This window comes from Prunus avium, chromosome 5, assembly GCF_965620075.1.
Source record: "Prunus avium chromosome 5, drPruAviu1.hap1.1, whole genome shotgun sequence".
Taxonomy (NCBI): domain Eukaryota; kingdom Viridiplantae; phylum Streptophyta; class Magnoliopsida; order Rosales; family Rosaceae; genus Prunus; species Prunus avium.
Window position 1 is genome coordinate 10,173,914 of NC_142288.1, and position 25,212 is coordinate 10,199,125.

The 25,212-nt window shown below is 38.4% G+C and overlaps 2 protein-coding genes and 1 long non-coding RNA gene across 3 annotated transcripts; 2 read left to right on the forward strand and 1 right to left on the reverse strand.

The window, feature by feature from the left end:
* Positions 1–1,619: 1,619 nt before the first annotated feature.
* On the forward strand, positions 1,620–3,160 carry LOC110752277 (uncharacterized). The gene is made up of 4 exons (XM_088252863.1): positions 1,620–1,880; positions 2,229–2,750; positions 2,836–2,904; positions 3,020–3,160. The coding sequence occupies exons 1-3, from the start codon at positions 1,871–1,873 to the stop codon at positions 2,856–2,858; spliced, it is 555 nt and encodes a 184-aa protein (XP_088108989.1). The 5' UTR covers positions 1,620–1,870; the 3' UTR covers positions 2,859–2,904; positions 3,020–3,160.
* Positions 3,161–3,400: 240 nt separating this feature from the next.
* On the reverse strand, positions 3,401–4,813 carry LOC110752276 (uncharacterized). Its single transcript, XR_002525976.2, has 2 exons — positions 4,256–4,813; positions 3,401–3,653 (listed from the first exon to the last, which is right to left on the reverse strand). It is a non-coding gene; the product is annotated as an uncharacterized LOC110752276 (long non-coding RNA).
* Positions 4,814–20,336: 15,523 nt separating this feature from the next.
* LOC110752288 (cystic fibrosis transmembrane conductance regulator) lies at positions 20,337–22,939 on the forward strand. Its single transcript, XM_021952906.2, has 3 exons — positions 20,337–20,555; positions 21,311–21,487; positions 22,517–22,939. The coding sequence occupies exons 1-3, from the start codon at positions 20,490–20,492 to the stop codon at positions 22,724–22,726; spliced, it is 453 nt and encodes a 150-aa protein (XP_021808598.1). The 5' UTR covers positions 20,337–20,489; the 3' UTR covers positions 22,727–22,939.
* The last annotated feature ends 2,273 nt before the right edge of the window (positions 22,940–25,212 follow it).

A 25,212-nucleotide genomic window follows, 5' to 3' on the forward strand; every position in this document is an offset into this window, starting at 1 on the left:
AAAATATCCTATTATAAGAAAACATGCCACATAATTTCAAAAGAAAAAACCCTAGAGAATAAATGAAAAGGAAATGTCTCTTCGTTTTCTCGGCGCCATTATCAAATTTTTCTTCTCATCTCAATAACAATGGTCTTCTTTCTCATTTATTGTTATTATTTTACCCAAGAAACTAGCATCTATAGTTGGGTTTCATTGTTGTTATTTAACCACAATCAAAGAAACAAATTATTTCCAGCATTTGTACTTTCCATCGCCATGGAATCTTATATCGCATTAGACTGCAGTTACACATAAAGTTATTATATCTTTCATACTCGTAGTATTTGACTATGCCCTAATTGGATTCATGGATGTATATTGTTCATCGTTTTTAAGGATGGATATTGTTCTCTTTCAAAAAAAGGATGGATTGTCGGCGGTGGATACCCTTGGGTCTTACCTAAAAAAAAAAATGATGGAAGTTGTTCAATACCTCGTTGCCATTATAGTTTAGGTTCTTCAACTGTAGAGGTTATAGGGGAAGAAGAATTTGATTTTTTTGACCGTAAAATCTTTTCGGCCTAACACATGAATTATCTAAGATGAAATAATCAAAGGTCGGACTAAGCTGGTAACAAGGTCGTGCTTTTGGTGTGTGTTTAAGCAAAGGCGTGCCAACTATCACGGTCACTCCTGGCCATGATAGCGATGAGTTGGTGTGGTGGATGGATTGATTAATGGGAGATTCATTATTATACTCAATATAGGAGCAAAAATTATAAAAAAAATACCCTATATGAAATGGACTTTAGAAACACACCAAAAGTCCATTTACAATATAACAAAAAGACTTTTAACTTCTTTTAAATTACAAAACTGCCATTGATTTATTAACACAAACCCAACCCCAAAACCTCATAAAAAAGTTCAAAAGACTCAATAGGGCATCAAAGTAATTTAATAATCAAAATTAAATTCAATAGGGCTAGTTGTCATTTTTTGGGTTTTTTTTTATAGAAATTAAATGGTGTAGGGTTTTATTTATTTATATAGTTTTAGTGCTAAGAATGGGCATATGACTAAATATCTCTTTATTAATAGCGCCTTGGATCCTAACTTCGTGAAGCGATTATGGCCTAGGAACACATTCTCGACCGTTGAGTTTTAAAGTTGTTATTGTCGTATGTTCTAAGTCAAGTGCTTGTATGACTGCTGTGTTCGGTGAAGAGTTCGAATGTCAATTTGATCTCTCAAGTCCTCTTTGAATTATAAATTAAAACAAAGATTTAAAAGAGAAATTGAGGTGGTTTAGATGGTGCTCAAATGAAAACTCTAGTAACCAGAGTTGTTTGTTGATATATTTAAGGGTAAATATCAATTAACTACTACAAAGTTGTCCGTGCTTAAGAGTTCGATACAACAAGTTTTTTTTTGTCTCAGTCGCATCCGTAATGTTTAATCCCGTGCCAATTTCATACATTCGTTAGTCACACAGTCAGGACCTCTGTTAAAAGCTGATGTGGATCCATCCAGTGGGCCCCATACTTAACTATTCCCGTCAAAATGTTGATGTGGTCAGTTATCCGAGAAATTATACAGTAATACGGTACTACCACATGGCAGTGCCAGGTGGTAGTACGGACCAACAGAATAATGACATCTGGCATAGCAGTTATTAGAGAGAGACAGCTTTTCATCCAGTACGAATGTTAACGCCGTTTACTCTCTTCCTCTTTTTCTTTATTTTTTTGTTTCTTTCAAAGCAAAAGTAACCCTAGAACGTGAATTGTCATTGGAGTCTGCACCAACATTCAGAAATTACTTTTGCAGTCGAAGGAAAAGACCACCAGCCGCCCCAAAAACCAAAGGACTATAGCCTCAGACAAAAATGGATAATGGTAAGTCAATCAAACAATCCTATGCTTTATACAGAATTTTTTTTTTCTACTTTCTGCATGCTGTTTCCGATTATTGCAGAATCCATTTTTTTTTTGTTGATTTCTGTAGGTTGTTCTTTTTAGTATTCTGATAAAGTGGAACTAGATTCACACATTTAGTTAGTTGCACATATATAGTGTAATTACTTTTTGCATGTCTATTTCCTTAACTTGGCTGCTTGCATAAATTAATTAATTTTTTTTCGAGTAGCACATAGATGTATTTGTTAATAAGTATTTTATCAACAATTATACTCTTAGTTTTTGTTTGTTTTGTTTTTAAAATAATGTTGTGGCGTGTGCAAGTAGTTATTGATATTGAAAGTGAAGAAGAAAATCCAATGATCGTCAATCGTATGGAAAGTTTTCAAGAAGATTTGCTTGGAAAAGTTGTGTCCACTGAAGAGGAAGCTTATAATCTCTACAATAGTTATGCTACGAGAACTGGATTTAGTGTTCGGAGGAGACAAAAGAGATATAATACAAAAATAGTTTTCACTGCTAAGATAAAATCTTCACAAAGAAGTGAGAGCACAAACAATGTTTTCCATCAGATGTCTACTAAGACAATGAGTCTTACTCAATTTGTGCATCACTATGATAAACAAGCAGAAAAAATGTGTTCAAGTGAATTAGAAGAATCTTTTCGTTGCAATCAAGGACTCCCTTCTAGAATTGCCAAAAGCAGTGGCCTTCTGAATCATGCTGCTACTGTCTACACAAGAAAAATATTCAAATTATTTGAAAAGGAGTTTGTAGATAGTCTGGGAGTGATGATGCATGAAGTTGGAAGTGGTGGTGCAATACACTCATTTGAACTTAATGACGAAGGTCATAAAAGATTCAGTCATGATTATATTTCTATAGCTTATGCCTACTTAGGAGTATTTGGTTAATGAAGCTATATGTAATGCAGGATTCACATTCTTATGGTTATGAGCAGCAACATACTCCACATAAGTAATGCTTCCTTATATTTTATAAGGTATTGCGTAAGAACAAATAGTTATAATTATTGTTTACTCAACATAAGTAATGCCTCCTTATATTTGAAGTTATCTAATTCTTTGACTCAACTTTATGTATAATTTTGGGTGCAGGTGCAAGAACTGTTATGCTTGGAAATCTGGACTCATTTTGATTTAAACTCCAATGTACTTTATTATCATTATTTGTTATTGGTATTTTTTCTATGTATAACTTGCAATGAACTATTATAATCATATTTTTGTTCTACAATCACTGGAAGCAGAATTCTTTTTTCTTATTTTTACTAGTCTTTACAAAATTTCTCATTTAGATTTTAGTATAGTATGCCAAAAGCGTTCCAAAAAAAATACCCATCAAGCTTGTATGCCAAAAGAAGGTGGTAATAATATGCTGGGCCACTTTCACCAACGAGATGAAATGGTACAACACTGGAAAAAGAAAATAGAAGGGCAATCAATTACAAATTTAGTGAAGTGTTTACACAAACCTAATAACTTTTTGAAATGAATGAAATTTTCATTAACATAATTTCGTCAGTTCAAGGTACAAACAGGTTACAGATGACAACAAGTCTCAATTAAATTCTCTTCTCTCTGCCGTGCTCTCTCTGTGTCTCTTTGGTGCGACACAAGCACACACACATGCACACAGTGCACATCGAAATGGAGAAGAATTATTGCTGCCAATCAACACCAGCTACACCTTTTCACTCCACTAACGAGGGATTTCCAACAGTTTGCATCCCTAAAAAAATTAGAGAAACAAGCTCAATTAAGCAGTAATATGCTCAAATTGTCTGTAAGGTACAACAAAATAGCAAAACAACAGAGAAAGGGTTGCTATGGCTGCCTAAATTGTTTGTGTTTGAATAAACAGAACAATTACTCAAATCATATGAAAGAAACAAAAAATCTGTTAGGACATATACAATTAGCCAAATCGTTCCATTAACAACATACCCAAACCAAATTAACTTACTCATCACGCTGGAAACTGAGAAATAAAATCAACATGTATCAATTGCAATAAGGAAATGCAAGAAAAATAAAACCCCAATAGTGCCAAATCATTTTTCAATCTGCAGGTTATGCTATGAAAAACAAATCTAAATCAAACTCCTTCCATCTCACAAATCAAGACATTCCAAATAAAAATTGAAACAAAACCAAAACCCCAAAAGAGAAGCAAACCAAGCCAAACATACAAAACAAAAAATTGCAGTAAGATTCAAAATCGAAATTTTTTTGAAGAAACTTAAACCAAAAAGACTACCAGAAATAAATGAATACAGAGAGTCTAGTTGGAAAACTGGTGAGAAAATCTCACAAAATGGAAGGTAGCCTTACTTTTCAAACTTGGAGAAGAGGAGTTGTAGCCTGGGATGAGATCTCACATAAGTCTTCATCCAAAACAAAATCGAGGAATTAACAAGGAAAAAAAAGAGGAAATAGAGTGCAAAAATTGGACAAAAAGAAGAAAAGATCTGCAAAAATAGGGAAACAAAATCAATAGAGACCGTAAGAAAAAGAGGAGATCCATAGTTTTCTGGCTGAAAAAAAGGTGTTCTTTTTCTCTGAAAAGTGGCGCAGACTCCGATTACACCAGGGTTTATCTGTTCTTTGCTCTGAAAGAAACAAAAAAATAAAGAAAAAGAGGAAGAGAGTAAACGGCGTTAACATTCGTACTGGATGAAAAGCTGTCTCTCTCTAATAACTGCTATGCCAGATGTCATTATTCTGTTGGTCCGTACTACCACCTGGCACTACCACGTGGTAGTACCGTATCACTGTATAATGTCTCCAGTTATCCCCCCCTTTAGCTGCCGTGTAGCCTTACAAATTTATTAAAATTTCAACCAAAAAAAAAAAATCAAAAACCAACCCCAAAAAAAAAATCCCACTCGCTATAAACTATGAGGAAAAAGCCATGGCCATCCTATTTTTCCCAACCTAACCCTAAAAATTGATGAGAACATTCTTAGATACCATATCCAAAGAAAGAGAACATTGGTACTGCAGACGACCAAACCAACACGGCTCCACAACCATTATCTGAACTAATTCAAGAAGCTCAAACCAAAGGAACCACTACCAAGAATGCCAAGAAAGGTATCATATCATACTGTGGTTTAGGGTTTTAATAGGCTGGCACATAAAAAAGTATGCTCATTCAGGCTTCGTCGTCTTCAGTACAAATGTTATCTTTCTTTGGATATGGTATCTGAGAATGTTCTCCTCAATTTTTAGGGTTAGGTTACTGAGAATCAGCAAATCTCTTTAGTCACGTTTAAGTCAAGCCATAATTGTAGGATTTGCTCTTATGCAATCTTTCCATTATTCTGATTGTAATTAGTTGCAAGACTTTAGGCACAAGTTTAGTTAACTTACTTGTACAACTTTTCCTTTCTTGTATTTAAGATTTGTATCTACTTGCTAAAATATCAATGAAAACACAAGAGAAATTTCTCTGCAAGTTCTTCTCTTTTACCAATTTTAACATGGTATCAAAGCATCGATCTTCGATACTCTAAGCCTTATTCCATTCCCCTGCAACACTTACTTTGAAGATGACCGGCGTCAACAATACGTCTAGAGATATCAAAGGCAAATCATTATTTTGCACATACTGTGAAGGCAACCACTCCTTGGCACACAATGCGCAAGGTACTCCTTCCAAAAGTGGCGATTCATTCCATGGAATCCCTCAATTCACAACACATGAATACCATCAGATCAGGGCTACATTACGTAATGGTAAATTTCAGTTTTGTGAAAAAGTCATAGGTACATCCATTTCCAAATGTCATGTTGCTTCTTTTCATCAAGGTTCTAAGGATTAGATAATCGATAGTGGTGCCACTGACCACATAACATCATCACCTGATCTCTTGCATACATAAGCATCACATCCTTCTTATGTCGAGTTACCAAATGGGTCATGTGTTGATATAATTTCTACTGGTTCCTTGAAAATTAATTCTAACCTTGTTATTAAAGATGTCCTTTTTGTTCCCTCCTTCAATGTCAATTTGCTTTCAGTGAGTAAGATAACTCGTGACCTTCATTACACTGTCATTTTCCACCCAGGATTTTGTATTCTATAGGACCTAAAAACGAAGAAGGTGATTGGCCTGGGGAAGAAGCATAATGGCCTGTGTTGAAGCTCTTTTTGGGAGGGTCAACTTAGGTAAAGGAGCATTGGATCTTCAGTAGGGGGAGAAGGTTAAGGACCTTCGGCACCAAGGGATCCTGCAGAAGGAAACAAGGAAGAAGCAATAGTCAAGTTTCGGGCACAGGTGTGGTACCTGTCGAAGGCTCTCCGATGCTTAAGTCAGCTATATGTGGTAATTTTGACAGAGTAACAGTAAAGGTAAAAAAGTAGTTACCCCTTTTACTCGGGCACTATTCCATATTTATAGGGAAGTGAAAATGAGAGTTTTGCACAAAGTTTCGATGTGAGACTTTGTGCAAATTGTTGTGGAGGCGACACATGTCCATGGTTCTAGGTTCTGTAGTTGGAAGCTTTGGCAGGTGGTTACTGCTTTGAAAGGGGACCTTCTTTCAATAGGTGAAGAAGGTGATAATGCCACTCATCTTCTAAAGGTTTGTCTGTGTGTTTTTTTGGAGTGTTTCTTCCCTTTGGCAGCCGGCATGTGTCTACCCAGATACTAGTCATCTAATGTCGAATACACTTGGTTGATTAAGGTGTAAACAGTAGTCCCCCAAGTTGCCAATCAAAGAGTGGCTTCTGGGTTGGGAACTTGTAAAATGTTAAGTAATTAAATCGAGTGTTTTAGTACGATGGGTGCCATAGGCAGTCCCCTAGTCTCCCAAGTTCTGAGGCTAGAAGGCACGTTTGTTGGGAAGACGGTCTCAAAAGGGCGTTCTTGTGAAACCGGCACAGGGGGAGACAAAGGAAAACTGCTGATGAATATTTTGTTTTTGTTTTTGTGAACCATCTGTAGGTTCGGCACAATGGGTGCCGAAGTTAACGGGATGTCATGCAAAAGGGTGATGCCTGCGAGAGTCGGGTCTGTCTGCACATTTGGCATGGTTGGTGCTGAACGGAAGGCGTGATGTCAGCCTGTTCTAGCATGTCTGGTCATCACGCTTCGTCGCGTATCGCTTTGCACGTTCGGCAAGTAGGGTGCCGAATGGAAGGTGTGACTTTAGCATGCGATTCATATGAGTCCCAGTGCGCGTTCGTCATGGAGGGTGCGGAATGGCAGGGGTGATGTCATCACGCTTCGTTGCGCATCCCTTTGCACGTGCGGCACGTAGGGTGCCGAACGGAAGGTGTGACGTAAGCATGCGAGTCAGATGAGTACCCTTGCGCGTTCGGCACGGAGGGTGCCGAACAGCAAGAGTGACATCATCCCGGTTCGTAACGTATCCTTTTACACGTTCGGCACGTAGGGTGCCGAACGGAAGGTGTGATGTCATCATGCGAGTCGCATGAGTCCCCTTGCGCGTTCGACACGTATGGTGCCGAATAGAAGGTGTAACGTCAACACGTGGATCCCTTGCACGTTTGGCATGTAGGGTGTCGAACGGAAGGTGTGACATCATCACGCTTGTCGCGTGGATCCCTTGCACGTTCGGCACAGAGGGTGCCGAACGGAAGGCTTGACGTCATTATGCTTGTCACGTGGATCCCTTGCACATTTGGCATGTAGGGTGTCGAACGAAAGGTGTGACATCATTACGCTTGTCACGTGGATCCCTTGCACGTTCGGCACGGAGGGTGCCGAATGGAAGGTGTGTCGTCGCCATGCAATGCCACATGTTAGAAAAAATCGAAAGGTTTTTGTTGGAATCTAGCCGTCGTTCCTAGTGGGGTGGTTGGGAGGTAATGGCGACGGTTTGCATTCTGAGGCGTCCTTTGACATCTATATAAGGGGGTCGAAGGGGAGAAGTGAAGGTACTTAGAAGTTTTTCGAGCAATTTGGTAGAGGTGCATAGGTGATTTCTAGCGAAGTTTTCCGAGGCGGAGGCGATTTGTGACTAGGCGAGGGTGATTTTCGATAGTTGTGTGCGGTGGATATAACAAGGTACAACTTGTTTTTGTCCCTCTTTTTTGGATTGAAACGCGCCTTTCGTTGAATTTGTGCATGAACTCTTCGTTTTTCATATGAATTTGGATGAACTTGATGAACATTGTAGAACATGCCTAGGAAAATTGTTTTCAATCTTCGCATGCCCATTAGTTTCTGTATTTTGTGTTTGTAGATGTCTGATAATTCTAAAAGAAATAGCCAAAGTCCGACAAGTACCTATGCCTTCAGTGGGGAGGACTTGGAGAGTGATAAACATGACGAAGCCTTGGGTTCTGATGGGGAGAGTACCGAGTCTGAAGGTATGGTGGAGGGGTTGATAGTGGAGAAAAATAGGGCGGGGGAAGAAGAGCAATCAGTAAGCTCTGGGGGGAAGCTTACAAGGAGACGTAGAGGAACTACACTGCCCTAGAGGCTGTTGCCAACCGGGTCTTGGGTATGACTCAGGCATCTGAAGTTAGTTCAAGTGGGTAGGGGGAGCCATCTATGTTTGGTACGGTAGTGGTGGCTTCTGCTGGTGTGAATGTGCCCATAGGGGTTCCGCTGCCAAGGAGGAACAAGCTTAGTATCTATGAGTTGGAGCAGTTAAAGGGGGACTATATGATTCTAGACTGTGTGGGGTTAAGATTGCCAACGCCGACAGAGGTGGTGAGGTATCCACCCGAAGGCTGCGTGATGATGTTCTCAGCCATGGACAAGTATGGTATGAGGATGTCGTTGCATTCTTGGGTGCAGATGATGTGGGCGAGATTGGGCTATGCTCCTAGGCAGTACAACCCCAATTTTTGGATCATTTTACATGGGGTGTACATAGCTTGGTGGTTGGCCAAGCGAGGAGAGCCATCCTTCGAGCAGCTCATGCATCTTTATTCCGTCTCCAGGCACCAAGGCAACTTTTGCTGGGTGTAGGTTAATTGCCGAAAGGCGAAGGAGAGAGGGTATTTCATAGGGCAACCACCAACGTTGTAGAAGACATGGAGAAATCGGTGGTTCTTTGCCTTCAGTAACTGGGAGTGTTGCCCTGGGAAGACTATTAGCAAACACGTGCCTACCCAGTTTCAATCTGTAGGTCGTTGGTCATAACTTTGCTGTGTTGAACTTGCGTTTGTTGTATGTGCTTCGGTATGTGTTTTCATTTCTTCCGAAGGTTGTGAAACTGATAGCTTTGTTTTGTGCAGGTTCAGTGAAGTGCAGTTCGGTCTCGAAGGAGGAGGAGGAGGAGATAGAGCTGGTGAGAAATTTAGTCTCAGCAAAGAGACGGGCATCGAGGAATATAGTGACGCCAACTCTTCTCCAGGAATCGGGGCTGCTTCAAGGCAATAAGTTTTGTCTTTGTTGGGGTGTCCTCTTTTTGTTTTTGTTTTTTTGTTTCTGTATGCTGGACTAACTGCTGTTATGTTTTGTGGATGGTAGTGGAGGGTGTACCGAAGGGTGTGACGACGATAGAGGGGTCACCGAAGGTGGTGATAGTTGATGAAGAGAAGAAGCAACATAAGCTGAAGGAGATGAGAGAAAGGGACACGGCCAAGAGGGCCAAGAAGGCTGAGGGGAGACTGGTGAAGATTCCAACCAACACATCCGAGGAGGTGGAGGGGCATGCCACTGGGAAGCGGCCTCGAGATGATGAGCAGAGCTACCGTCTTTTGACCTGGACCCTTCACCGAAGCTACCGCTCAGTCTGGAGGAGCAATTCCCAGAGGTTACTGAGGATACAGAGTTTGCTACGGTTCGGCGGCAGAAGAAGGAGGTGACCTTGGCAATGCAGCGTCAGGAAGTGCCCCTTGTGAACCCCTTCCTGACCGGGGTGAAGATGGATGTCGGGGAGCTTGCTTGGACCAAGGCCGCGGACTTTTTGGATCGAGTCCAGAAGATAGTCTTGTCTGCTACCAATGTAAGTATCCTAGTACCTTGGTGAATTTTGTGTTTTTGAAACTGACTCTATTTGATGATGATGTCCTTTGTTTGCAGGCCTTTGGGGATATGTATCTGACCACTGCCAGGGCAGAGAAGGAGGTGGTATTGGCGAGACGTCAGTCGGAGACAGCGAAGGCTGCCACTACCGAAGCTCAGGCTGCCATTCGGGAGAGGATGCAATGTAGTTGAGGGTAGGGAGATTGGAGAGGGAGCTTAAGGAGGTGTCTCGCCGATTGGAGGCTGCAAAAGAGGCCAGGGCCGAAGCTGAGCGGAAGAAAGTAGAGGAGCTGGCAGCGGCTCATGCTGAGGCTGTGGCGGAGTACAAGGGTTCAGATGAGTTCAAGAACCTTGTGCTCGATGCGATGGTAGAGGAGTAGTTCGGCTGGAAAAAACTGGTGGCAAGGTTTAATCTCGAGTTGGATATAAACTTTGATACCAGTGGTGTGCCTCCTCCCATTCCTCCTAGCAGGGAGTTGCTGTTTACGTCCCCTTCGTCTGTGGATCCCACCAGTCCCCCCGATGCCGAAGCAGGAGGTGGTGCCGAAGTCAGCGGAGGTGGGTCAATCCCAGAGGCTGAGCCTGCGGCTGAAGAGGCACTAGAGGAGTATGCTGATGCCTGAGGTCCTTGTATTTTTGGTTTTTTGTAACTTAGTATTTGTTCCAGATAGTTTGATTAGAGTGCTGATGGCACTACGTTTTTGTATGGATATTGTCATGCCCTAAGGCAAGTTTATTTTCATAATATATGCCCTCTGTTTTTGAAATAGGCCTTTCATGAATTGAGATCGCAAAATGAGTAGAAATAAGCCAAGGTTAGGCGATTCATTTAGCTAGATGCCGAAAGGCAATAATTACATACAATGTCTGAGTTTAAGGCTCAAGACATATGTGCCGAAGGCTCAAGAAAACATAAAAACCTAAGGTCTAGGCTTGTTTAATTGTGATAATACTAGAGGTGATCAGCATTCCATGGGTGGGGCAAAGGTTTGCCATTGGTGTCGCGAAGCTGATAAGTGCCTGGGTGGCAGACCTTGATAACCTCATACGGGCCTTCCCATGAACAACCAGCAACCTTGTTCTGTGATAACCAAGCTGCCTTACACATAGTGGCAAATCCTATATTCCATGAGCGTACAAAACATATTGAGTTAGATTGCTATATAATGCGTGAAAGGATCCAATCAAGTCTTATTGCAACTACTCATGTACCTTCTGCCCATCAAATTGCAAATATATTCACAAAACCTCTTGGGAGTGCACTGTTCCATCACCATCTACGCAAGTTAGGAGCTTTGGATATCCATGCTCCAACTTGAGGGGGCGTATTGAGAATCAGCAAATCTCTTTAGTCACGTTTAAGTCAAGCCATAGTTGTAGGATTTGCTCTTATGCAATCTTTCCATTATTCTGATTGTAATTAGTTGCAAGACTTTAGGCACAAGTTTAGTTAACTTTACTTGTATAGCTTTTCCTTTCTTGTACTTAAGATTTGTATCTGCTTGCTAAAATATCAATAAAAACACAAGAGAAATTTCTCTGCAAGTTCTTCTCTTTTACCAATTTTAACATAGGTTGGGATACATCGGATGGCCATGGCAACTGAAAGGGGGGATAATTAGACACATCAGCATTTTGGTGGGAATCGTTAAGTACAAGGCCCACTGGATGGATCCATGTCAACTTTCAATGGAGGTCATGACGGATTGACTAACGAATGTATGAAATTGATACGGGATTAAACGTTATAGATGTGATTGAGATGAAAAAAACTTGTTGTATCGAACTCTAAAACACAGACAACTTCAAAGTAGTTAACTGATAATTACCCTATATTTAATATGAACGGTTACAATGATGGTGCACAAGAAAACTTTGAACAAGCTTCAAAGTTTTCTCGGTGATATAACTACATGATTCCTAAGAAAGCAATAAAATTCTGAGTCTGATTTTGAGAAAAAAAATTTAGTAGTATTTTGGGGTAATTTTGTTTGAGATGTTGAGTGTGTAAAAATGAAGTATAGGCCTCCTATTTATAGGCAGATATTTGCCAACTTCCAAATCTATCCAATCCCAAAAAGCTGTAGAGAAAGTCGGCCACTGCCCAGTTTGTTAAATAAGTTGACTTTTCTCTAACAAACCAGACCTCAACCCTTGATTTGAGGTTAATTCTTCTACACACGCTTCCTTTGCAAGTTCCAAAAACTTCTATTTGTGTGCACAAATTTCAAAATGTAGCGAAACGTCGTGTCATTCCTTTTATCTTTTTGAGGTGACACACTGCCCAAAATCCACCTCATGATGCTTTTCCAAAGTCGGTTTTCTACAATTTTACTTGGCCTTGGACTAGGCCGAGGAACAAATTACTGAGTTCCAACTTAAGCTGAATTTTTATGTGTTTTGGCCTTGGATTACTGTTTTGATTATTGGGCTGACATCTTGGGCCATACCTTATCGTAGTTGGGCTTTTATTTAGTACAAGAGCATCATGGTAGGTCGAGCCCAACACGTTACAACCGTGAGTTTTTTGGACTTGGCTTTTAGTATAAACCTGGTTTTGGGCTCAGTTATCAGGCCCAAATTTTGAACCCATTAGGCTTTTATATTCCAGATCAACTTCTTCCAAGTGGGTCCTGAGAGGAAAATTTTCAGGTATAAACATATTTGAGTAGGAACCATTAGCTAAAAGAGCGTTTACTTCCTATTTGTAAGAATTTTCATTTTGTTCTATTAAAAAAATTATCTTGTCAAGTTTTAGTGCCCATTTGGCATTGCTTATTTGGGGTGATAAGTGATTTTTAAAAAAAATTGGGAAGCCCAGCCTGTTTGGTAAACTTTAAGAAAATCACTTATTATTAAAAATTACTGTGAGAGAAAGCTATAAGGGAAAGTAGCTAGGTGCTTTCATTTTCTGATTATGTGGGAATCAATTTCGAAGAGGTGCTGGGTTTAATGAAATTTAAAAACTGTTCGGTTCATTTTTACACATGATTTTTCATGTTATTCACCCACTATTTTGAGTTAGTTCTTGACATTTTATAGCTTTTTACTTCCTTTTTGTGTTTTCTTAGATTTTGCCTTGGTTGGGATGAAAATGAGCTAAAAGTGCATTATTAGTTATAAATTCTGTTTTTGTTCATTTTCGTAGGTCAACTTCTTGGCCTGGGATCAACATGCTCTGGTGCTCGGATGAGGTCATGATCTTCATGAGACTTGTTCCAATGGATGTTAACTACAACATATCCAAATTTGAGCTCCATTGGACAAGTATTGCCTATCCAACCAATCCATCATGTTACCACAGTTCTGGAAATCCGGATTTGGCCAGCTTTTACCTCCCTTGTGTCATCTTAACTTCTTGTTACCATAACTCTTGGTAACAAGGAATTACATTTGTAAAATAGATATTTTCTGAGCTTTTGGCATCTTTGTGAAGTCAAAGCTCCATCATGGCAAGGGGACAATGGGCTAAGGCTTTATCAAAGGTGGTAGTTTTATATTAAAAGGTAAAAGCTGGAAAGGAGGAGAGAGGGAGGAGAAGTCAAAATTGCAATCTGATATTGGGAGCCTTTTGATCGTGGGAAATCAGGCTATTCCAGATTCTACACAATTGAGAGCAGATTTTGGAGCTTGGAGCTAGGAGAAAGCCAAGGTGCAGTCAAGAAAAGTGGAGAAGAAGACTTCCACCATTGATGATCTTGAAGCTTTCATCATTTTCTGAAAATCTGTAAACTCTTTCTAATTTCATTTTGAATTTGTGTTTGAAATGATTATGAGGAACTAAACTCCATAGCTAGGGCTTAGGTTGAAGCCCTAAACATGATTACCTTTTTGTTTTGATGCTTGAGTGTATGAATTTCTAGATATTGTTGATGAATTCCAATTCACCAAATTAATCTATCCTTGATGTATGTTCTTCTTTGATTGATCATCTTTGAAAGCATGCTTCTTGAGATTGTTGGGATTATGTGTATCTTCATGTTATCCTAAGCAATAAATGGATGAAGTAAGAATCATCCATGTGAATTGGTTTCTTGAATACCTAATGTAAACACCATGCTATTAGGATTCTTGTGATGTTCATATTCTCTTTGAACTTAATGGGTTCTCCTTGTAATTGAATCAAAGTACGAACCATACCTAGGTTCGGTTATGGGGAGGGCACAAGTATTGTAGCACGAACCATGCACTTTACGTATATTAGAGAGAATCAATGCGTCTTGAGCCACGACCCATGGCCTTGATTGCGAACATTTTCATCAACACGTTTAGAGTTCATCACTTGAGTATTCATGAACTTGGGTAGAATTGTTTAGGGTGGATTCCGAAACCCTAGTGTTTGTTACTTTTTAATTCCACTCTTTGATATTTCATCTCTGCCTTTCTCATTTAAATTCAAAGTCCATTTACTTTCATGCAATAGAAATAGGTCACTTGAAACAAATCAAAACCCCCCCCAATGTGTGTGTGAGTTGTGTGTTTGATACGTGGTGTGTCTTTGATACTGAATTTTATTTGTTTCCGTAATTGTTTTGGACTTTTGGTCCGCGCTGTGTTCTTGAATTTTCTGTTCTGAATCCAACCGTATAAAGAACGTGAATTTTCGACGTACGGTTGGAAAGTTATAGGCAAAACACTGGACAGAGGTCGAAATTGAAAAACAGAGAAACGAATCTGCCCAAAAACGACCGGTCGTTACTGTTCACGACCGGTCGCTCATCACACGTTTATTGAAATTTCGACTCTGCCGAAAAACGACCGGTCGTCACTGTTCACGCGACCGGTCGTCACTGTTCACTGTTCACGGCACTGTTCATGTCACTGTTCACTGTTCACGGCACTGTTCACAGGTGATAAACAGGTGATAAAATGGCGATAGAAAGTGCTGTTTGTGTTTTTCTCTAGTTTTCTTGTGTTGTTCCATTTCTTTTACACTTCTTTACTCATTTCTAGTTTCCCTCTTTCATTTGTGCATTTGTGGTGTGTTAAATAAGTGTTCTTTATGTACTCAAATTAGAACTTATAGGAAGCCGACAAGTTCTTCGTGGGATCGACCCCGTACTTACATAATCTATACTTCGATAGATTCGTGCACTTGCGGGTATTTTTAATTGGTTGTTTGCACATTAATTTGTGTCCTCTTAGGAATGCAACAAAAACTTCCAAAAATACCCTAATCTATTTCACGCAATCTCTTCTCTTCATGTGTTTTCTCCTTCGCATCCCTTTGCTTCTTCACCATCTCTTTCACGGAGTTTTCCTTCTCTTGTATCTCTTCTATTCTTCCTATTATTTTTTTCTTGTTGAATCAATTGAAGCACACTCCTGAGAAGCCACAAGACTCAAGTAAGAGGCATATTATGTTTATTTCTTCTCAATTTCATTCTTCCCACCTTCTCTTTAATTTCTAGGGTTTTAACTATAAATTCATTCTTCACTCTCTCTTTAATTTCTAGGGTTTTAACTTCAATAGTTGTTGTTGTTGGTTTTTATTTGTTTTTATTTTTTCCATTCCTGTTTTTGTTTCTTTGACAAAATATTTATTTTTAATGGAATATATTGGATTTAACTTGAAACATTAGTTTAGAGCATTTGGAAACAAGTTTTTAATTTTTAACGTAATACTTTATATATTTTATAATTAAAATACTTTTTATGGTGTGATGGAAACATATTTAATAAAATATATATATATATATATATATATATATATATAAGTGAAGGTGAAAGTGCTTTCCTTTTGTCAAAAAATTTAACACAAAAGTCATTTTAATATAATACCCCTTTTAGTCATTATACACAGCTCACAACACTTTCACAAAAAAAATTACCAAACACTTAGAAACTGATTATTGTACCAACAACACTTTTAACAAACAATTTACCAAACGCCAAACTACTTTCTCTCACAGCTGATTTCTCACACAACAAATTTGACAGCTATTATTTTCACAGCATAGCAATCTCAAACTGGCCCTTAATCTGAGTGGTTCAGCCACCACAGAAAAATACCCCTTTTATTTTCAATCCCAATCTGAGTGGTTCAGAACAATCAATAATCCACATATTTTGAGCACCAAAAATACTGTGGCTTTCTATCTTACTTGAGTCTTACGATTAAATTGGGTTTAAATGGAGTAGGCTTTGTTACTTTTGTTTTTTTTTTTTTGTTGTTGGAAAAATGCTTCTGATTACTGTGAGCGCCAAAATACTAATTGCAAAATATGTCCAACACAAACATGCGTATGCCGTTTTTCTCTGGGTTTTTAATTGTAGACGTCCCTGAACTTTACCCCCAGTTGCAATTGGTCCTTGAATTTTTTTTTTAAAGGCAATTACATCCTTTAACTTGACAAGTAGTTACAATTGAGTCCTACCATCCAACTTTGTCAATTTGTCCGTCAAAATGAGGGGTAAAAGTGTCCTTTCAAGTTCCAACAGTCTCCTTCGCTACATAATCCCGCGTGTGAACCTCCACCCTCTCCTTCTCCTCCACATTCACCCCCATCCCCCTCAAGCTCTCCTCCTCCTCCTCGTTGGTCGATGTGACCAAATCCAACAACACCCTCGAAACCACGGCCGACGACATGGAGAAGATCGAGAAGTTCTTCGTCTAGCTATCGGTCTTCGTTCTTCGACAAGAAGCGTAAGCCATCCCCGGCACGAATTGAGATCTTACAAGGTGTATAGCTCTCATCAAGCTTGAAATCCACATAGAGAACAACAAGCTGATTTTGTTTGTTTTTTTGGTGAGAAAAAACAAAACCCATTAGTCAAAATCAAATTTTGGATATTTAAATAACTAAAAAGATAGAAACTTTCACACATACTTGGAGCTTCACTTTATTTTGGAATTGAATGTTTACTAAAAGAGGTTGCGCACCATCTGATTTGCGAACGAAGCAAACAAGAACAAAACAATTACAAGTTTTCATTTTGCATTTTCGCATTTTTTAGGGATCAAGAAAGGAAAAGAGAATTGAAGCAGAGACTGTCAATAAGTATCAAGATTGTCGTCACGGAGAGATGAGATGCCATTGCCGGCCTTGCAAGAGTTGACACTCCAAGCGGCCTTCTTGCCCATTTCTCTGAGATCAGTGTCCTCTACGAAATCGCCAAGTCCTCCACCCTCCAGCCCTACACCATCAATTTCCTCAACATCCTTGCCGTCGCCAAGCGAATCAACCTCATAAACGACATCGTAAAGGAGTTTGAGGTGGTTTACAACAAGACACAGAGCTGGCCATCGTGAAAACTCCAATATACCCCTCACAACAAGAGCACGTGCCATTCACACGGTCAAACTCGACGGATTCTGTTACGATATGATTCAATTGGAACTACTTGTCGAGTTAAAGGATGTAATTGCCTCTAAAAAAAGTTCACGGACCCAATTGCAACTGGGGGCAAAGTTCAGGGACGTCTATGGTTAAAACCCCTTTTTCTCTTGTCTTCTATCTCTTCTCCTTTTGATTTCAAATCCGACTAGAATCTCTCTCAATTAACAATGAAGGAAGAAGAAGGAAAAAAAAAAACTGCTAGGGATGTTAAGTTTAGGCGTTAGTCAAAGTAAGGTTTTTTTTTCATTTTTAACTAGGAGTAAATTGGGTTTCTATTTTAGGGATGATGTGTCCATTTTAAACTCCTTAGATTAAGCATGTAGAGAACAAAAATAAAGCAAATCATGGCAAATAAAATCAGAGTAGAGGATCCGGATCCAAACCAATAAAACATGTTTTAAAAGATCCCATTTATTACCATTGTGCCACCACCTTTAAAGCCTAATGTTCTTTTTAAAAAAACCCATCTAATATCAGCCTGTTTTGCATAGAATAAAATAATTTAAAAAACCCAACAACCAATCCAGTGCTCATAAAAAAAAACCCAAAATAAAACATACTCATTTGTCTTTTCTACTGTGATGGTGTGTGTGGCTGAGAATGGTGCTAAGGGATATGAGTTTAGAGCACTTCCACCCATTTAGCTATGGTAAAGGGGAAGGGCAAGTAAGGACAAACATTATTCACGTTAATAGTGACTGTCCTACCCTTTTTAATTTTGCTTTCCCATGCATTCCTATGATAAGTAAAGACAAGCACTATTTACATGAAATATGAGGAGAGGAATTTGTATGGAGTTTTGGTGTGGGAAGTGAAGAACATTGCCAGGTATTTCTAGAAATTTTTTTTGAAGTTTTTTCCTTTTTTTTTTGTTTTTGGTATTTATATTGGTCACTGACGTTAACATGAGCAGTGGCGATTTCAGGATTTAGAAGCCGGTTGGGCAAAACTAACATACTAAACTTGACGATACGAGTGAATTTCATTAATAAACATAAAAAGATACACCTAGTCAGGGGGGACATAATGAGCCTTACTTCGCACATTATCTTGTTTATTCACCGGATATTTGCTTATTAGATTACGTAATCCTAGATCATGCTCAAGATAATTGATATTAAAATCATGATCATCATTGACTCTTTGAGATTCAACTCTTTCAACTAGAGGCTCGACATTGGGAGACTTAGGAAGATTTTGCTCATCACATATTGGAGTAGATAAAGAAGTGCTAGAAGGCAATGAACTAGATGATGACCCATAATTCTTTTTCTTAAAAAAAGACAAAAAATTCTTTGTTCTCTTGGGATTCCAATTGTGATTCAACATAATAAAACATAGCCTATGAATAATATGTAGAAAGAATTTTAATCAAACATACCAACAAAAAATCAAACAAATTCTCATAATAGCATCTCAACAATACCAAACAAAAAATTATAATTCATCCATAATTAAACCCTAGAATACTTAATTTTAACAAAATCCCAAATCAAAACTCTAGAATAATTCATCTCTAATCAAAGCCCTAATTAATTTCAACAAATCCCAAAATTATAATTCATCCCTAATTAAACCCTAGAATACTTAATTTTAAATTAAAACTATAATTAAAGATATATAGCAAATGAGAGAATTAGAATAATACTTGTTGTTGACAAAAGGAGAGGAGAAGATGTTGTTGCCAAGTTGCCCACCCAAGATAATAGAAGATGTAGCCAATAGAGGGATGATTTGACCTCAAAAAAAGAGAGGGAGAAACTTGCTATTGTCGGGTAGCAAGGAGAGAGAGAAAAACTAGAAGTCTAATAGCCAAAAGAGAATGAGAGAGAAGATATGGGACCACCTAGATGGGCAACACATGTGGGGTTTTTTTTTTGAAAAAATTTGGGCTGGATAGGCACCTAGCTTGTCCTGTGCATAGCACCGCCCTTGAGCATAAGGACAACGTCCCTAGGCAGCGAGAAATTATAGAATAGGACTGTATCACCATATCAACTTGTGATACTCCCATTCAAAACTTGCCATGTGTCATTTTTATATTAAAAAATATAAGTTTTTACAGTTGGATTAAACAATTCTTTTTTACATTCATAATAAAACTATAGAAAAAATGAACCGAAAAAGACAAAAAAGGACAAAAAAGACGTCTAAACCACCTCACACCCGACCCAACCCCTTACCCTGAATTGCCAACCCTCCCTCTCCTCTCCTCTCCTATCTCTCTCACTAAAATTGTAAGGTGTCTTGAACCCATGGAACCACATGCAAGATCTCAAAAGCATTGAAAATGGGTCCAATTTTATTCACTAACACCCATCTCTCACCTCAACCTTTTTTAGATATGATAAAATCTGTCAAAAAATGAGCGAGACCTTCAAAAAGAAGAAATATAGATGGGTCTTTGGTAGCCACCAATGGTTAATTTTTTGAACTGCGTGAGAAGGCCACAAAGTGAGGGAGAGAGAGGAAGGAAGAAAGAGAGACTAGGGAAGAGAGAGAGGGAGGGGCGGTGGCCAAGGGGAGAGGATGCGCGGGGTAAGAGAATGGGTCAAGGTGGGTGGTTATGTCTTTTGCTGATTTTTTATTTTCTTAATTTTATTTCGAGGATAATAATGGGTTTCTTGTCCAACTGTAAAAAAAAAAACCTTTACATGTTTTGAATAATGACAAGTGACAAATTTCGAATGAGAGTATCACAGATTAACATGGTAGTATAATTTTATTCTATAATTTCTTCTAGGCAGCAGCTCAGGCAATGATTGCTTTTGGGTTAGCTTTGGTAATTGGGTCCCATTCTTGTTCAGAATGACTTTCCTTGTTGTCGGGCAGAAAAAATATTCTTAATCACTTGAGTTGTAATTTCAGTGAAAAAGAAAAAAAAGTTTATTTCTCCATTTCATGATTCTCCAACACTTTGTTTCTTCTCGTTCACCGCCTTTTATCTACCGACTCCAAAGCAAATAACTACAGCAAGACAAAGGAAAATCCCAACCGGACAAAACCCATTACGCCAAGCAACCTCATCTAATCTGCCTTATAAAAAAATATATATCTTACGGTACCCGAACTTTCTCTTTCCATCACTTTATCTACCTAGAATCTTTCCGAACAAAGATTGAAACACCCTTGTGGTCGAGCATCATTTGGGTGTATGTACTCTAGAGAGAGAGTTGAGACAGAGAGACGGAGAGAGAAAGTAGTTGGTTTGACAAATAAAGCCAATATCATAAAACCGTTTTGTGTGAATTTAGTTTTGCTATAGTGAAAAAAACTATGGTGGGTATTTTCTCAAGGTTCTCTGTCAGCAGAGCTGCTCATCGACGTACCCAGAGTGCCATTGTAAGAACTCTTCTCTTCTGCTCTCTCTTTTATATTCAATAATTGGCTTGTTCTTCAAAATGTTTGATTTTGCACTTTTTTGGATGTGTTCTTTTATTTGCAATCCTCTGATTGTTGTTCCTTTTGCTGGGTCTGTAGTCGTTTTGAGGTAGTTATTAGATATTTTAGATTGTCTTATTTTGACTGGGGTTGACTTTTTTTTATTGCTTCTATAATTTGTGAAATGGGGTTTGATTTAGTCTTCTGTTGTGGAACTTTTCTCAGGATCTGACCATTTCTTTTGGTTTTGTATATGTTTATTTTGAAATACCATTTCTTCGAATTCGACTCTTTTGGTTTTGGGTTATGAACCCTTTGATCCTTGAAATATATTGATTGGTTTTTGCAAAGCTACTGTGTCAGCAGTTTGTTGAATTTCATTATTCTGTTATTTATTGAATAAATCATATGACCGATGATTTCTGTTTGACTGGTTGGGGATAAATCTTTGTTACCATCAAGGCCTGTGATTAATTTAAGTGGTTTGCTTTCTTCTTATTGGTATTGATCCTCTTTTTCTTTCTTTTTTTCCTTTTTTCTTTGGTTGTGCAAAGTCAATTTACAATGTTCTGTGAGTTACATTGAATTCCTTAACAGCAACAGATTTTCTGATATATTTAAGTTCGGCCGCTTGCTGATTGTGCTACACATTGCAATGGCATTTATGGCTCTGATACGTGCATTCAGAGTTTCATGTAATTTGCTATCTGTTGCAGGATGAGAGGGAAGTATTGCCCCCAAATTCAGAGGGTACAGGTTCAGCAACTGCCCCCATCACCGCTTCTCATGGGATTGAGGTAGCAGTAGAGTTTAAGCCAGTTGAACATCCAATCGAGCCTCTCAACAATGATAGACCAATCCAGTGCCCATTACCTGAACCTTCAATTCTTAATGTAAGATAAAATCCTGACTTCCATTAAAGAATTTTTTGCTTTATAAGTTAGCAATATAGGGTGCTAGAGCTGGTTTGGATGGCATGAAGTAGAAATTGATTTTTTTAACTGTGTCAACTACGATTACCAATAAGCTGCTTCTGGATGACATTGCATGTTGTCCAAGTAGGTTTGATGGTAAAATTGAAGTCAGTCTCTATTTTGTGCTGATTGGATTGGATGAAAACCTTGGCTGCCTGAGCGTTGAAATTTTTTTCAGTGTTAGATTCAGGATATGTTGATTAATGTTATAAAAGTTTCCAACTCTGATCCCTATGTATGTGGTGATACTAAGACATTATGTGGCTTGCAAAAATATGTCGTGATACTATATGTATGTATGGAAGACGGAGATTCCTTTATTCTTGAAATTTACAATTAGAAAAGAATGAAAATATTTCTGTGTGTCCTTGAAAATCACGCAAGAAGATTTCTGTGAAACAATCCCACAAAGATATTTTGTTCCAAGACCTGTTTTTTTCTTGTAACCTAGCAAACCTATACTCATTTATTTTGTAGTTTAAGTATCTGGATCACTATACCTTATGTCAGATGTATAACTGTAGTATTAATTTAAGTGCTGCTGGGTAAGGTTTGCTTGAAACATTTACTTTTGGTATGGCAGAACCATGTTGAGTGTTTTTCTGTTGATGTTTTGTCACTAGCTTCCAACATATGGTAGGACAAACAAGTGCCTAGAAGAAAAACTTTGTGCCTATTTAAGAGAGGGTACCGAACAGTTTCTCTGGCCATACAGGCAGCTGTGAAGTCTTTGGTCTTTGCCATTTTCTGTGGATTGATCGGATAAAGTGTGTTGTATATAAGCATTGACTTCTGCAAATCACATGCGTACCATTGGATATAAATGTAGAAGTGGTGTGGATATAAATGTAGAAATGGCTTAAGATTGCCATAATTTGTTTATATTTACTCAAAATTTGTTAATTGTTGTTATGTATAGAATGTTGATATGGCTTCTTTGACCTTCAGGATGGGAGACTATGGAAGGAGCGAGTATCAGCAACTGTGCCAAGGAGAGGTGACTTGCCAGTGATGAAGGAAGGGGGATCTCTTGATTCTGAAGATTCTGGGACAAAACCAAGACAAAAACGAACCAATCGCATGATTTTACCCTCTCTTAGTGCCCCTGAACATAACCTTCTTAATCTCCTAGAAGAATGTAATGCATCTGGCATTTAAACTCTGGTAAATTGTTTCATATTTGGACCTTAATGGTCTTAAATTTACCATTTCACTCTCGCTCTCACTGTCACTACCATCGCTCTCGTGTTGTATAATTTTAATTCTCAATTTTTATAGTATTGCCTGAATATATGTATTTCTTTATGTATCATGACAATAATGTCAGAGTTGCACCTTAAGAATGAATGCAATCTAGCCATGTTCTTAGAATTTCATATTTCGTACAGCAGCTTTATTTCTTATGCAATTGTACTAGAAGATGTGGATGTGTAAGTAGATAGTTCAGTGGTGCCAGCTGCTTGCATGATAAAGATGACAAGTATCACTAAATTGCATCTGGAGTTTGATTATGTTCTGTAATGAAATATAAGTTGTAAATGCCCCACCTTACTATTTGTGGATTAATTGCTGTTTGGGCCTGAAATCTGCGGGCCAGCTCGAAATAAACAATGGCTTCACTTCCCAAAAGGCAGGAGAATCAGTCATTGATTATTTCTGGAGGAGATTGGATGTAGCAAACAAGATGCATATCCATTGTGAGAAAATGGGAGATGTCACAATAGTTGAAAACATTCTCCGCTCAATGATTACAAAATTCGACTATGTGATTTGTTCCATTGAGGAATCACATGATATTGATGCGTTGTCCATCGATGAACTGCAAAGTTCCTTGCACATCATGAGTAGAGAATGACTAGTTATGTCATTGAGGAGCAAGCTTTGAATGGTGACACCTCAACATATAGTGGATCATTTAGAGGCCGTAGTAGAGGTCATGGAAGAGGAAGAGATCGAGGGCGTGATAACCATCGATCATTTGACCAAGAATCAAGGTTTGACAAATCAAACATTGATTGTTATCGCTGCCACAAGAATGGCCATTTTTAGTATGAATGTGCAGAAAAGATGAAAAGTCCAACTTTGCAGAAACAGAAGATGAGCTACTCTTGATGGCGTACCTTGAGAAGAAGGAAGTTGCAATTGTTGACACAGAGGAGTCTAAGGGCCAGTTTGGCATTACTGTGCTGTGAAAATAATCACTGTCAGATTTGCTGTGGAGAAATCAGCTGTGAGAGAAAGCAGTTTGGCGTTTGGTAAACTTTTTGTTAAAAGTGTTGTTGGTATTGATTTCCGCATAATAAAAAATAATTGCCGCATAATCATTAAACCCAGCGCCTCCTCGAAACTAATTCCTACATAATCAGAAAATGAAAGCACCTCATTAGCTGCTTTCCCTTATAGCTTTCTCTCACAGCAATTTTTAACAATAAGTGATTTTCTCACAGTTTACCAAACAGGCTAGGCTTTCCAAAATTTTCTCACACTTATTACCCCAAATAAGTAATGCCAAACAGGCACTAAATCGAATTTGTGGTATTTGGATTTTGGGTGCAACAATCATATGTGCGATAATAAGTCCCTTTTCTCTGATTTTGATAAAACCTTTAAAAAGACTGTGAAGCTTGGTAACAATTATAATACCTCTATTATGGGAAAAGGGAAATATCAAATTTCAGCTGAGTAATAATATTGTGCAGACAACTTCTAGTGTGTTCTAAGTCCCAGAATTGAAGAGTAATATTATTAGCATGGGTCAGTTGCAAAGAGAAGGGCTATACCATCATTATTCAAAAAAGATGTTGTAAAATTCAACATCCAGAGAAGGGTTTGATTGTAGAAGTCCACATGATAGCAAATTGAATGTTTCCACTGCATATTCAGAATAACATTCAGAATTGTCTCTCTACCAAGGTGCAAGACTCAACATGGCTGTGGCATTACCATTATGGGCACTTGAATTTTATTGGGCTAAAAACATTCCACCATAAGCAAATGGTGATAGTTCTCCCTATGATCACTCCTCCATCCAAAGTTTGTGAAGATTGTGTTATTAGCCAACAACACCATGATGAGTTCCCAAAAGGAAAGGCTTGGAGAGCTCATAATTTGCTGGAGTTGATGCATTTTGACATTTGTGGTCCCATCACACTAGTATCAAATGGTAAAAAGAAATACTTTGTTTCTTTTATCGATGATTTTAGCCATAAAGCATGGGTGTATTTTTTGCAGGAAAAATCAGAGGCTTTTAATGTATTTAAAAGCTTCAAAGCACTTGTTGAGAATGAAACTGGAAGAACCATTAAGACTTTTCGAACTAATCGTGGTGGAGAATATTGTTCAAAAGAGTTTGAAGATTTGTTGGGTTGAGAGAGGCATTATAAGGCAATTATAGCTACATATACACCTCAGCAAAATGGTGTATCGGAAAGAAAGAATAGAACCATTCTCAACATGGTTAGAAGCTTACTGGTTAAGGGGAGAGTTCCGAAGAAATTCTTGCGAGAGGCAGTGTTGTGGTCCATTCATATTTTGAACAGAAGTCCTACTTTTTTCGTTAAAAACATGACGCGTGAGGAAGCTTCGAGTGGAAGGAAACTACCAGTACATCACTTCAAGGTGTTTGGGTGCATAGCATATGCACA

Excerpts from the sequence above, each read along its gene's own strand:
- LOC110752277 (XM_088252863.1), top strand. Across the intron at positions 2,751-2,835 it reads ATTTGAACTTAATGACGAAG|GATTCACATTCTTATGGTTA; the intron begins GTCATAAAAGAT and ends TATGTAATGCAG.
- LOC110752288 (XM_021952906.2), top strand. The coding sequence starts at position 20,490 with ATGGTGGGTATTTTCTCAAGGTTCTCTGTCAGCAGAGCTGCTCATCGA. Across the intron at positions 20,556-21,310 it reads GACGTACCCAGAGTGCCATT|GATGAGAGGGAAGTATTGCC; the intron begins GTAAGAACTCTT and ends TATCTGTTGCAG. Across the intron at positions 21,488-22,516 it reads CTGAACCTTCAATTCTTAAT|GATGGGAGACTATGGAAGGA; the intron begins GTAAGATAAAAT and ends TTTGACCTTCAG.